The sequence below is a fragment of the Solanum tuberosum genome, unplaced genomic scaffold (genome assembly GCF_000226075.1).
Source record: "Solanum tuberosum cultivar DM 1-3 516 R44 unplaced genomic scaffold, SolTub_3.0 scf00227, whole genome shotgun sequence".
NCBI lineage: Eukaryota > Viridiplantae > Streptophyta > Magnoliopsida > Solanales > Solanaceae > Solanum > Solanum tuberosum.
In genome coordinates, this window is record NW_006239150.1 from 545,718 (window position 1) to 560,708 (window position 14,991).

General features: G+C 31.5%; 2 protein-coding genes across 3 annotated transcripts; both read left to right on the forward strand.

The window, feature by feature from the left end:
- Window positions 1–4,613: 4,613 nt before the first annotated feature.
- Window positions 4,614–5,523, forward strand: LOC107062411 (uncharacterized mitochondrial protein AtMg00810-like). Its single transcript, XM_015313017.1, has 3 exons — window positions 4,614–4,848; window positions 5,063–5,234; window positions 5,292–5,523. Exons 1-3 carry the CDS (start codon window positions 4,614–4,616, stop codon window positions 5,521–5,523), a joined length of 639 nt encoding a protein of 212 aa, XP_015168503.1.
- Window positions 5,524–8,452: 2,929 nt separating this feature from the next.
- Window positions 8,453–10,106, forward strand: LOC102583992 (uncharacterized). Of its 2 annotated transcripts, none has more exons than XM_006356645.2 (3): window positions 8,453–8,652; window positions 8,767–8,956; window positions 9,533–10,106. In XM_006356645.2, the coding sequence occupies exons 1-3, from the start codon at window positions 8,473–8,475 to the stop codon at window positions 9,883–9,885; spliced, it is 723 nt and encodes a 240-aa protein (XP_006356707.2). In that variant the 5' UTR covers window positions 8,453–8,472; the 3' UTR covers window positions 9,886–10,106. The 2 variants fall into 2 exon arrangements, with proteins under 2 accessions (XP_006356707.2, XP_015168510.1); XM_015313024.1 differs by having other exon boundaries at window positions 9,548–10,106.
- Window positions 10,107–14,991: the final 4,885 nt, after the last annotated feature.

Genomic DNA, 14,991 nt, shown 5'->3' on the forward strand with positions numbered 1-14,991 from the left:
TAGCCGGGGGGGGGGGGGGGGGGTAGAGAGGGGTGGTGAAATTTTTTTTTATAAAATTATACTGGTAGAGGGGTGGGTATCCATATTATCTAGTAGGTAACTCGTTTTATTTTTGTTTAACTCATTTTCGATCGACTCATAGTTGACTCGATTCGATCGTTTGTCACTCCTACTCACATAAAATAAAGGACCAGTTACATATTTGGTTGATCGATTGAAATGATTCTATTTTTGTGTTAAATATGGACTATTATTTTGGTGGAGCCTATACAATTTAGTTTCTATAGAAATAATGGTCATTGACTATTTTATTTCATCTCCATTACACTTCGTAATGATTTAGTGTTGAAATGTTTGAAATAATTGTAATATTAATAATTTAATTTGTTACATATGAGACATATAATGGTATAACTAATTTTCGAAAAATACATGTTTTATTTGTTATGTTATGATCATTTATTTTATGATATGATTATACTTGTGGATAAATAACAATTAGGATTATATCTCGTTATCGCTTCTAGAAGGGTCAATAATCAGAGCTTGTTGAGTTCATTTGCTTACTCACTTTATATTTATTGCTCTTGTTTAATCAAGAGATGCAAGCTGATGGATTAAGAGTTAGTTAATTGTCATCAAGTCTGTCAGAAGTTAGTTAAGGGGCAAATAAGTCATTTAATGTGTAAAGATGAGCATGCCTAATGTGTGGATAAAATCTATAAATAGAAGCAGTTCACTCTCTCAATGTAACAGTGAAACAGATGAAATAAAATTGCAGTTGATTTTCTCTCTTCTTCTGTTAGCTTTCCTCCATAGAAGGTTCTAGAATAGCTCCAGTTATGGAGATTTAACATGGTATCAGAGCTTCGATCAACTCACTGAGGTTTAGACTGTGGTCGAGGACAAAGCTTCGATCCAACAGAGTTCAGTGAATCGAGAAGATCTAGCACAAAGGTAGTTCATCAATGGCGATAGAAGAAGGATCTGAAATTTCAGCTCCAATCGCATCAACTGGTTTTGGTAGAGTGGATATTGATCACAATCATCCTTTATTCCTCCATCCAAATGACACTCTAGGTAGTTCACTCATTTCACTGCAGTTAATTGGATCTGAGAATTATGCTCTGTGGAGTAGATCTATGACTCTAGGTTTACTAGGAAAGAGCAAATTAGAATTTGTTGATGGTAGGTACACCAAAGATAAGTTTGATGCATCACTACATGAACAGTGGGAGAAAGTTAATGCAGTAGTTCTATCATGGATCATGAATGCTGTTAAGAAGGAACTGTTAAATAGTATCATTTATGCATCAAATGCTCACAAAGTCTGGCTGGACTTAAAGGAGAGATTTGACACTGTGAATGCATCTAGAGTTTTCTACTTGCATAGAGAGATTGTTACCCTCACTCAAGGGACTATGTCTGTGTCTGATTATTTTTCGAGAATGAGAACTCTTTGGGATGAGTTCAATGCACTTATGCCTCGTCCAGGATGTCATTGTCCTAAGTCGATCTCATCATCATGAGTACCAAAGGCTTTTACAATTTCTAATGGGACTCAATGAGACGTATAATTAGTGTAGGAGCCAAATACTGATGTTGTCTCATACTCATACACTAAATAGAGCATATTCTTTGATCAATAATCATGAGAGTCAAAGAGCATTAACCGACTCACATGTGAAGTCAGTCACTGATGTGTTAGAAGGAGCAGTATATTTTAGTCACAAAGGAGGTTCTAATCTGAGAGGAAAATATGGGAAAAGTGTTGTCATAGGAGAAAGCACTAGCCATGGTGGAGGAGGAACCAGTCGTGGTGAAGTAGGCACCAGTTACAGTGGAGGAGGAATCACATGGAGGAACAAACACTAGTTATGTTGGAGGTGGCACGAACTCTGGAAACACTAGCTCTGGTGGTAACTATTTCAACAGACAACTATCTAACAACAATGTCAGACCACCAAGGAAACACACACTTGTGTGTGAATTCTGCAGTTACAATGGGCACACAAAGGAGAACTGCTACAAACTAATTGGATACCCTCCAGACTGACCAAAATCTAAGAAGAAAGGGGGAGGCCAGTTTGCTAATCAAGTGATCAACTGTGAAGAGCTGGATTATGATATGAATTTTTCTAAGCCTAGCTTCAGTCAATGAAGCTTTTCTCATGCAAGTACCTCCCAACAACAACAATCACTGCCACCTTATTTCACTTAGGAGCAGTACCAGCAGATTCTTTTGATGTTAGGTAAAGGTAATGAGGAGACAACCACCACCCAAACTGCAAATGCAGGTATTGTAAATACTTCACCACTCACTACTGTAGATGCTAGCTGGATTGTAGACTTAGGTGCATCTAATCATATGACCTCAGACCTTGGGTTGTTATATAATTGTCATGCTGTTTTAAATCCTGAGAAGAACAAAGTTTATCTACATATAGGAAATGTGGTGTCTGTAACTCATAAAGGCAATTCAAGTATCCTCAACAGTCATCCTATATCCAATGTTCTAGTCCTACCTGATTTTAATATTAATCTACTCTCAGTTTCCAAACTAACTAAGGAATTTCAGTGCTCAGTAGCCTTCTTTTCTAATTTCTGCATCTTCCAGGATCTCTCCACTAGCATGGTGAAGAGGATTGGTAGGGAAGATCATGGACTATACATTCTCCAGAGCAGTACCTTTTCTCAAGCTCCACAACAATCACAAACTCAAAGTATCAACACTGCTCAACAATCATCTGAGTCTAGTATTCTCTGGCATAAAGAATGGGCCATGCACCTCTAGAAGTCATCAAGAAACATGCAAGTCTCAGACATCTCAAACCTATAAGTCATATATGTCATGTATGCCCTTTGGCAAAACATACGAAACTTCCTTTTCCTTTGAGTTATTCTAGATCTAAGTCTGCTTTTGCATTGTTACATTGTGACATTTGGGGTCCATATAGAGTTCCAACTCATGATAGCAAGAGGTTTTTTGTCATAGTAGTAGATGATTTTACTAGGTTTACTTGGCTGTTTCTCATACAGTCTAAAGCTGAAGTCATTGATGTACTAAGAAATTTCCTTACAGAAATACACAATGTGTTTTCTACGTCTGTTAAAGTGTTGCGTACAGATAATGGTTATGAATTTTTCAGTAATGAGTTTAAATCCTTGTTGTCTCACCTTGGCATAATTCATCAAAGTTCTTGTGTCTACACTCCACAACAAAATGGAGTTGTAGAAAGGAAACATAGAACCATTTTGGGTATAGCCAGGTTACTCAGATTTCAAGCTTCCCTCTCTTTACAGTTTTGGGGAGAGTGTGTAACCACTGTAGTCTACCTTCTCAATAGAATTCCATCCAAACTTCTCCAGTTTCAGTCCCCTTATGAACTCTTATATCATCAACCCCCCTCTCTATCTCATATCAGAGTTTTTGGCTGCCTAACCTATGTCTCTACTACCAAATCCTCTGACAAATTTACTGCTAGAGCCATTCCTGCTGTGTTTATGGGCTATGCCTTAACTCAGAAGGGTTATCATATATATGATCTCCACTCTAAGACCTTTTTCACCAGTAGAAATGTAGTGTTTCAAGAGTCAGTTTTCCCTTTCACTAATGTTAAGTCAGTTGCCACTCATTTATTTCCAGTACTGGATATTCCTATCTTGGAGGCCAACATTCAGTCACACCCTCACCATTCTTCTAGTCTAGAGGTCACTCATTCTTCTACTACCTAAGCTACTCATTCTGCCCCTACATGTTCCTCACTTCTTGAACCTGGCCCCAACTCTGCTGTTGAACTCAGAAAATCAATCATATCCAAACATCCTCCTGCCTGGATAAATGACTTCATCATATCTAACTCTTGTTCTTATCCTTTGTCTTCTTATGTGTCCTACTCCCACCTTTCTACCTCTTTTCAACACGCTCTATCTGCTTTCTCTTCAATCCAAGAAACTACATCTTTTACTCAAGCTGTCAAAATCCCTCATAGATTCATGCTATAATACTTGAGATTGCTGCTCTAGTGGATAATCATACCTGGTCCATTGCAGACCTCCCAGCTGTAAAGACTCCTATTGGCTGTAAATGGATTTATAAGGTGAAGTATAAAGCCTCAAGGGAAGTTGAAAAATATAAGGCAAATTTAGTGGCAAAGGGGTTCAGTCAAAAGGCTGGGTTAGATTATTCTGAAACCTTCTCACCAGTGGCAAATATGGTCAATGTCAGGTCCCTAATTGCTCTTGTAGCCTCCAATCAGTGGTGCATTTATCAGATGGATGTTCACAATGCTTTCCTCAATGGTGATCTTTTTGAGGAAGTATATATGCAGGTTCCTAAAGGGTTTGCTAGACATGGGGAGTCTAAGAAGGTCTGCAAACTTCACAAATCACTGTACGGACTAAAACAAGCTCCAAGACAATGGAATAGAAAACTAACTGATGCTCTTGTCCAGATGAGATTCACTCAAAGCCATTTTGATTATTCATTATTCACAAAAAAGACATAAGGAAAATTGGTGTTCATTTTTGTCTATGTGGATGATCTCCTAGTTACTGGGAACAATCAAGAATTGATAGATCAAGCTAGAAAATATCTGCAAGAAATGTTCAAAATGAAGGATCTTGGAGAACTTAAATTCTTTCTGGGAATAGAAGTTGCAAGGTCACATGAGGGAATAGTGTTGTGTAAAAGAAAATATGCACTAGAATTAATATCAGAAGCAGGTTTAAGTGGAGCAAAGCCAGCCAAGACTCCACTTGAAACCAATCTGAAACTGACATCTGTGGTATATGACAAAGCTATACAGCATGAGGCAACAACTGATGATGAACTAGAAATCCTGCTATGTATCAGAGACTACTAGGAAGGTTATTATACCTAACTATGACCAGACCTGATATAACATTTGTAGTGCAAGTTCTCAGCCAATATATACATTACCATAAGAAGTCTCATATGGATATTGCACTAAGGGTAGTAAGATATATCAAAGGTACACCTGGTTTGGGTTATTCATGCCTGCTAAGAACAGTAATCAACTATCAGCCTACTGTGACTCAGATTGGGGTGCTTGTCTAGAAACTAGGAGGTCAGTCACATGTTATCTGGTGAAGTTTGGAAGAGTTTTAGTTTCATGGAGAGCCAAGAAACAAGAAACTATGTCAAGAAGTTCAGCAGAAGCAGAATTTAGGAGCATGGCTGCATACACTGCAGAACTTACATGGTTGACAGGGTTGTTCAAATAATTGGGAGTTCAGATTCAATAACCTATAGACTTGAAATGTGACAGCAAAGCTGCAATTCAAATTGCTGCTAATCCTATACTCCATGAGAGAACCAAACATATAGATATTGACTGTTATTTTGTAAGAGAAAGAGTCAGTCAAGGCATGATTAGAACAGACCATGTATCTACAACAGAACAATTAGCAGATATACTCACAAAGGGATTAGGAAGAGTTCAACGTGAATACTTGATAAGCAAGCTGGGACTAAGAGACATATTCAAGCCATCAGCTTGAGGAGGAGTGTTGAATCAAGAGATGCAAACTGATGGATTAAGAGTTAGTTAACTGTCATCAAGTCTGTCAAAAGATAGTTAGAAGACAAATAAGTCATTTAATGTGTAAATATGAGCATACCTAATGTGTGGATAAAATCTATAAATGGAAACAGTTCACTCTCTCAATGTAACAGTGAAACAGATGAAATAAAATTACAGTTGATTTTCTCTCTTCTTCTGTTAGCTTTTCTCCATAGAAGGTTCTAGAATAGCTCCAGTTATGGAGATTTAACAACTCTTTTTTGAGTATAAAGACTAAATAGGTACTAACGGTTCTTGACTTGCAACTTGCGATCGAGACTTTTGCTTCAAGAGTTTAGGATGAGTTACTTTTCTCTTCGGTAATACTGAATTCCATAGACTTTTTAAGTTTTTTTTTTTTATATCCATTTCCTTTTAAAGAAGTATTTTAGATTTTTGAGAGTTGTTTTGTATTTGTAAATGGTCTTGTGCTACTATTATCAGATTTTGGAGTTGCTTTGCGTTTGATCTTTTAGTCTCGCACTTATGATTTATTGGGAACGATTAATTAATGAGAAACTTTCACATATAGCAAACATAAAAATCATATTTGTATGTTATAACTATAGTTTGTATAATTGCGCTCCATAACAAACTTTATGTTTGCTATAGAGCATCAGATTGTATAACTCGCTGACATGAGCTTCAAATTTGTATAATTTCACTAGCAGGACATTTGTATAAATCGCTGGCAACCTCTCAAATCAATTTTATGTGTTTGTATATCTGCATAAAATTTGAATTTGTATACAATTGAATCAAAATAAAATATTTGTATATCAAATCTCTCTCTCTCGCTTTATACAACACAAATTATACATTGTAATTTGTATAATCTATGTTTGTATAAAGCGAGAAAGGCAAAAGAGAACTGTGCAGGGGAATATCTGTATTTGTATAATATAGTGTATAGGACAAAATTATATGTATTCGTATTTGTATATACGGTTTTCTATCGCTTTATACAGACACAAACGCATTTTATACATTTGTGTTTGTATAAAAGCGAGAGAGGTGAGGGAGAGACTGGCGAGCGAGAAACCTAGGGAGAAAGACGAATGACAACTGTTTGCTATGGGTTACAATTAAATCAAATTGTGGTTATAACATTTAATTTGAATTAATAGTTTGTTATTTTATACAATTTTCCCTTAATTAATTGCTAAATAAGTTAATTGTTTATTCCAGATTATTTATATTATTAATTAATTGTCAAACAAACAAAGTTCGCTAACGGAGAAAGTGGGTGCCTTCACTACCTTAACATTTTGGATCGTTATAATACCCCTTCTTCACCCAATCCTTCTAGCTAGAGCCGTTAAAATGAGCTTAGCCCATGGGGTTGGTCCAATCCAACCCCTAGGGCCTATAAGGGGTTGAGTTGGCATAGAAGTTTTCAAGTCCATTTGAAACTAGGGCTTATAAGCCTAACTCATATTAGCCCTTGGCTCTTGAGGCTTGATGGGGGCTGAGCCGGGGTCGGCTCATGGGCCAAAACTATTTATTTAAGGGTAACTTATAACAATCTCACTAGTATATGAGTTAATTACTTAAATGCACGCTATGTTGTAAAATTACGAATCTTTCCAGATTTTGGTACTTACAAATACATGTATCTCGGGATACATGTACTCAAAATTAGGTTAATTTGTTCTAGATACACTCTATCCAAGTGAATTCACATGCATCTAGGATACATAGACAAACCCGCACCCTCGCCTCCCTCTCATCTCGTTCGCGTTTCTGGGATGCATCACACTATATACATGTATCTCGCGTATCTAATGTCCTAGATACATGCTAATCACACTAGATTTTTTGCTAGTGTTTTTGAAACAACACCAATGTTTGCTATATTTGATTTTAAAATCTTCTCATTTTTTTGATGTAATAGAATTTTAAGTTTGAAAATAAAAAAGAAGGCTAGCTCTCCCAGCCCTCGTCCCTTCTAGGATTGGATTGAGCATTTTCAGGTCCTTCCAAATGAAGGGTCGGCCCACCCTAGCCTATCAAATTACTTGGCCCGCGAGGTTTCGGCCGGCCCTTTGTGACAACTCTACTTGTAGGCCCTCATTTCAACCACTCCAAACTTGTAGCTACTTTATACTCTCATCTTTCATAACGATTGTTTAAATTATATACTAATACTTTTAAGAGAATATTTCTCTTACTTATCAAATACAAAAATGTAAGTAAAACTTACTTATTTTTTATAGAGAACATTTGTTTTCATTCTAACAAACCCAAAATGTGCCTTTATACGGAAAATATGCTATATATGAACTACTAGAAATACATTATCCTCTAGTGCAGTAATGGTACAAGGATAACATAATACATGAGTAATTATAGTAAAATAATTTATAATTTTGAATATTTACTAATAAAAGAACTAGGTACACACTTCAAGTAATTAAAGGTTAAATATATGTAATCAAATATTACAAGGACAAAAATTAGAATTTATTAATAATTCAAGGATTTACCATATATTTATTATTTATTAATTGGATATAAGTGAATAAACTTTTATATCTTTTATTTTGATTTCTCTACTGTAATCAGAAATAGATTAGTTAACAACTTTTTTGTGGGTCAAGAGTCAAGACCCTAAAAAGTCAAGCAAGAAATAGAAAGGAAATGACCTAAAGTTAATTACTTTTAATTACTCATGGCCTATCCTAATCTCCAACACTCTATTGATGAGTATATGATGTGGACATGTATATTCTGTTGATGACATAATGAAATATTAATCGTATCTTATAGCAATTAATCCTTTAGATTTCCTCTTTTTATTTTTTTAATCTAATATAAATACATAAAAGCTTCCAACCAAAACAAAGAAGAAAAAAAAAAGAACAAGTTATCTCTATATATATATGATATGAAAAAACTCAACATTAGAAGCAACAAAAAAGAGAAAGAAATTATGGGTATTTGTGAACTTGATGAAGATAAGTTGTCCCAAATGGTTAGAGATTTTATTGAAATGGATTGTGAAAATTTTCAAGTTGATGAACTTGTTGATCATAATAATCCTAATAATACCTATCTTTCCTTAAAGGTACATTTTGCCTCTTTTTATTTTTATTTTTTTTGCTTCATCTAATAATGTTGACATCTTCTTTTCATGTTTATCTAAAATTCCCAATTTTTTATTTTTTTTTATTATTTATAGGATATTCTTGAGAATGTTAGTGATGGTGAAAAAGAGATTCTTGGGAAAATCTTGTTTTATTGGAGAAACATGGTTAACAATATGGAGCCTAAAAAGTTGAGACAATGGATTGTGAATAGATTAAGAATGGATGAGTATGAAGCTTCTCTTTGTAAAACTTCTTGGATTACCTCTTCTGGAAGTCCTTCAGGTACTATTCTACCCCCTCACCTCTTTTCGATTCATGTGATATAGTTCAAATTTCAAGAATCAAATAATTTAATTTTGATTGTGAGTTTGGGCATGAAATTTTAAGTTTTTTATTTTATACAATGTATTATACGTCATGATAATTAATAATTTAAGAAGGATGATGAAAAAAAATTTGATATCTTTTTTTGTGTTTGCATCTTGAAATTTCGAAAAATTGAGACTTAAATTGAGACAAAGGGATATTAGTTTGGATATTATTACGGTGAAATATTGAAAAAAATATTTGAGAAGTATTCCATGTGAAAACATAATGTTTATTCAAAGAACTTTATCCATCCTTTTTTAGATAAAATTCATGTATCTACACAATTTCAACTTAAAAATGTTTTTTTCAGGTTCAATTTCAATTCTTAAAGGTGTTGATTTTTCAAGTTAGAGTAAACACTTGACTATTATGTATAACCAAACAATTATTTAATTACCTTTTTTTTTTAGAATAAGCAAAAAAACAATTATGTCCCAACTTTGAAATTTTTTGCTGATTTTTTTGTTTGTTTGTTTGGGTATGTTGAAGCATTTCAATTTACAGGTGATTATGAATACATTGATGTGATGATGAAAGAAATTAGCAATGGATCAGAAAGAGTGAGATTAATAGTGGATATTGATTTTAGGTCTCAATTTGAGTTAGCAAGGCCAACACAAGAATATCAAGAGCTTTTAAATTCACTTCCATCAATATTTGTGGGTACTGAGGACAAACTTAATGGCATTATCTCTTTGCTTTGTTCAGCAGCCAAACAGTCCCTTAAAGAGAAAGGTCTACATGTTCCACCTTGGAGAAAAGCTAGCTATATGCACTCTAAATGGCTATCTCATAATTGCAAGAAAATTGCTTTGTTTGCACCAACTTTACATATAGTTTGAAGGACTAGTTAATTATAAACTTTTAGAAAAAAAAAAGAGAACTAATTATTAATGGTAGAAAGTTTTTTTCTTTTTACCTATTTTGTTTTAAGATATGGTATTGTATATTGTTTAAATTCAAAGGTCTATTTTGCTCCTAGCTTGTTATGATGAGGATTAAAAGTGCTTGAAATTTTTTGTTGGTGCACTTGTAATCTTGTGTGATGTCAATTTTTCTTTTGTTTATGTATTTTAATTAATTTAAATTTATGTCAGAAAGTTCATTTTATGAGTAAAATGTTTTCGATTATGCATAGCTTCATGTTTGATGTTTGAACTCAATTTTTTTGTTCAATAATAGAGGAATATTTATCAATTCATACTCTTTGGGGATGATTAATAAAAAATAGATCGAAAATCGAGAAATGAAATTGATGTGCCACCTCTTTTTTTTTTTGTTTTGCCTAAAATCAATGGATTTGATTATGTCAGAAAATGTGGGAGTTGATTTAAGAAAACTGATGAACTCCCTCTACGTCTGTCGATTTTCTTAAATAAACATTGATATAATTTAATGGTGTGTAATTGTCAAAATAAAATAACAAAATACCGTGGTATTTGAGCTTCGAACTTGGAACTCCTTCATTTAAATGGATACACATTATCACTGCATCAAAGCATAGTTTTTGTCAAAAATGTCTAATATTAAATATATATCTTTTAAATATAAATTTGACATATATATACAAAGTAATTTTCCGATAAGGGCACCCAATTGGGATGGCTGCGGCTATGCCACTGCATACGTGTTATTTTGATGAAATATTTTTCTTATTTTTATTTTTTACTCCTCAATTATAGTTTTGCACTTAAAAGATTGATGGAGTCTCTTAAAAAACTGATGGTGTCTCTTGGTTTTCGTAAAATAAAATAAAATCATGAGACTCCACAAAATTTTTAAAGTATTTTTTAAAAAAATAACTTTCAAGTATTTTTTGCGAGAAAAATAACCGACAGATGTCATTGATACGGTTTTGTCCTTGGATATTTTCAATTGATTTCTCACGTTTTTGTAGTGCTGGATATTTCTATAATGTGTGGTATAGAATTCAATTTCAATAAATTCCTTTAGTTTCCCCTTTCAAACTAAATACTGCAATCAAATGATATTTTTCAGTTATAATTTTTTTTAAATTTTGAATAAGGCTTTTTATTATTAAGTGTAATTTAAATTAGCTTTTTAGATGAACTAGTAAACGTCAGAAGTCATTTTAATAATAATCAGCTCAATTAGACTAGTGTGTATTTATATATTTAACGAAGATTCATTACTATCATATAAAGTTTAAACTGTTTTAATTCAAGATTGAAAATTTAACTAGATTTTTAAGGGAATATTTTTGACGTCAGCTTTTGCATAAAATATATATATTATAATACCCTTATAACTTATAAGTTTCTTTCTCTCTACTTTTGTCCTCCTCGTTGTAGGTGGAAAGCAAATATTAAAAAAGCTTTAGATGGATGATGCATTTGCCTTAGAGATGTTATATATTTTGTTTCTTACTTATTTTCACCCTAAGAAAATTCTCACGGATTCAATTTATTTGTCTGATTATTTTTTATTTCATTTAAAAAGGATATTATTTCTTTTAGCACTTTTTAAATTTTAATTTTTCATATGACATATTAAACTCGTAAGATTGAATAACATTTAAGTATATTTGATACACTTTTAGTTTAAAATTATAAAATTCATTTTTTTTAATCTTAAACTCCTAGTCAAATTAAAACGAAAGAAGTAATTTTTTAATAGTAATTAATAACACTAATTAATGCTACCACCAATATTATCAAAGAGAGAGGGAAAGAAAAAAAAGTTACTTGGCTTCCAAGTCATAACAAACAATAATGTGATGCAAAAAAGATTCCCAAGTTGGAAAGCCTTTTTCTAAGTTGTCTAAATTCAACACTTGTAATGTAAATGTAATGTACAAGTGAGGGTTAGCTATTTGGAGTTTGAAGCACATTAAAGAAAGTAACATTTAACAAACCTCCAATTGAAAAAGGAATACGCTACTCTACAATTAAATTGAGATGACATCACTTATTATCTTTTTTATCTAAATTTTAAATAAACATACTAGTATTACTTTAAAGATATCATACCATATTTTGCCATAGTATACACGTTTTTGACAATGTCCATCTCGACTTCATGAATCTTCTAATCTTTCTTACTCCTTTCATTATAATTTAAATGTTTTAATTTGACTGAATACGAAGTTTAAATATATTTTTTTTAATTTTATGATTTTAAATTAAAAATATGTATTTTAAAATCTTGTATTAGAATTAAAAAAACTTACGAAATATAAAAATAACCGTCCCTTTGAAACATACCAAAAAATTAAAGAAAGTAAAAAAGTCACTTATAAATTGGGATGAAAGGAATAAATATTTGATCGCGTCCTGTCCTTATACCAAATTCAATAATTTAACCGTTTAAAATATACTAAAAATACATACTATATATTCTTATGATTTAGTCATATTTGAGTGATAACTGTGAGTATAAAAGAGAACTTGTAATAATTGATTTTGGTGTAAACGTGAGTGTGTGTAAATTTATTCCACCTTTGCCTCAATTTCTCTGTTTATTTTTTTAGTTGTTCTTTTTATAAAAAAATTATAATGGAACAATTCAGTGACAAGAGAGAGTTGCTCAAATAATAATAAGCACACTCATTTTTAATTCTAAAATTATGACTTTGAATTATCAAGGGAGCAAAAAAAAAAAAAAGGAGCTCCTAGGTGGTAAAATATAAAAAATAAAAATGGAACAGTTCAATCACATAGTTTGTCATGTTATCTATAACTTGGAAACTGCTTAGGTATGTACACTCTCCTCATTCTTTTTACTTGTCAACTTGTCTCACATAAAGTAAAGTGCCAAAAATTATAAAAAAATAATATAATTAAGTTACAATCTTTCTTTTATAAATACAATTAAAAATATATTTTAAAATATTAATCAAAATTAATATAATTTAATTCTCAAAAAACGTAATACAACAATTAAAATGAAACACCGGAAGTAGTGAAATAATCTTGTCAAAAAAGAGAGAAAATGAAAAGAATGTTAATTTCCCCTTGTGACTCATTATCAGGTGGAAGACTTTATTGGATATAGATGGAAGGGGAATCAAAATTTATTCAACTAGCACCACCAAGAAATAAGACTTTTTCTAGTCACTAAATTTAATTCGTTAGAAACATTTTTATACTTATGATACATAGAATAATCACCAAATAAGACAAAACTATCATTATTTGAACATCTAAGAAAGTAATTAAGGGCGTTGACTATTTTATCCCTCAATAATTCACTTGTGAATGACTCAGATTAGAGTAGGTAGTATAAGATTATATAAAACGTTTTGGTCCCACTGGCCATACATATTTTATATTTTGTAAATTAATGAAATGTAATATTTTTAGGACTATACTAGATTTTCAAGTGAAATAAGAGTTTCACAAACAAATATTATTATTATCACCGATATAAATGCAATATACAAGTTGAGATAATATTTTTAATTTCTAATATAATAAAATATTATCATGTAAAGTAGGATAGATGAATTACAATAGTTAAAAGTAATCGTGAATGACGATTTTATTATGACAATTATATTACTCTAACACTCAATAAAAGATTTTTGATTAAAATGAGATTAAAGAGGGGAAAGGATTTAAACCAAAAAGAAAAAATAAAGAAAGGGACAAATGATCTTTTTATCCTAACGATTTTTTTCTTCTTAAGCTCATTGATGGTCAAATCTCACCTCTTCAAGTTGAAACTGAATAATTTCCTTACAAAAATGGCAGGATATATAGAGAATAAAAATTGTCATTTTCTATATTTATTATTATAAGAAGCAGGTAACTGATCCACTACAAATGTTCTTTATCTATATTGATAAAAAAAATAATATTTTCTCCTATTTATTTATGTGGTAGTATATATTATTTTTCTCACTGTTTTGTTGTTGTTGGTAATATTATTTTTCTTTAAGAATTTAAATTTAAAAAAATTCAATTTAATTTCTTTTATTTATTCTTACTGATAAATTTGGATAACTATATTTATTACAAATTTAAAATCATAATTTTTTATCTTATTTTCTGTCTATTTTTAAAAAAATAATTTTTAATTTCAAATTTTGATATACTTATTAAAGTTGTATAAGATCTATCTATCTTAAATTTAAAATCGAAAAGACTGTTTCATCTATAGATATGACAAGACAATCATTTCAGCTACAGAGCTAGAGTTACCAAATCTAAGTGGTAGTCTGATACCATCTAGGGATTGCAGATGGAACGAACAAGAGGATCTTGTAAGTTTTAATTCAAGATTTTGAAACAAATTCGATTCCAACACAAGCATTGTGATACTTATATATATAAGTTGAATAAAAGGTATATTAATTAGAATATGCACAACAAAGTAATAATGCACTAACTAAGGAGAGATTAATATAGAAGAAGGGGATGAGATACTAGAAGAAAGAAAGGGGATAAAAGATAACTAACAGTCAAAGCTTCGGCATAATTTGTATAATCGTTCTTCTAACTCCTAGTCCTTTCTTTAACAAATGATTATTGACGTGAATCTCAAATAAAAGTTTCTAATAGCCCATAAATTACAGAGTTAGCTTGGTTCACAACAAAGCTTTGATTTAAATTTTAAAATTGTATCCCCATTTAGCTTATACTCCTTTCGTTTAAAAAAAAATGACCTCCTTTCCTTTTTAGTTTGTTTAAAAAAGAATGATTTCTTTTCTTTTTTGGTAACATTTTACCTTTAGCTTTCCACGTGGCATGTTTAAGATCACAAAATTAAAGGGCAATTTTGTACATTTGACATAATTTTAATTTAGGACCATAAGATTTAAAAGTCTTCTTTATTTTCTTAAACACCGTGCCTAGTCAAACCAGACCACTTTTTTTGAAACGAAGGGAGTATCTATTTTTATTTTATTTTATATATATACATATACTCCAAATATACTGTGCCTGAAGTTAGTTTTGACAAAATCAACTTCAGAGAAATATCTTAAG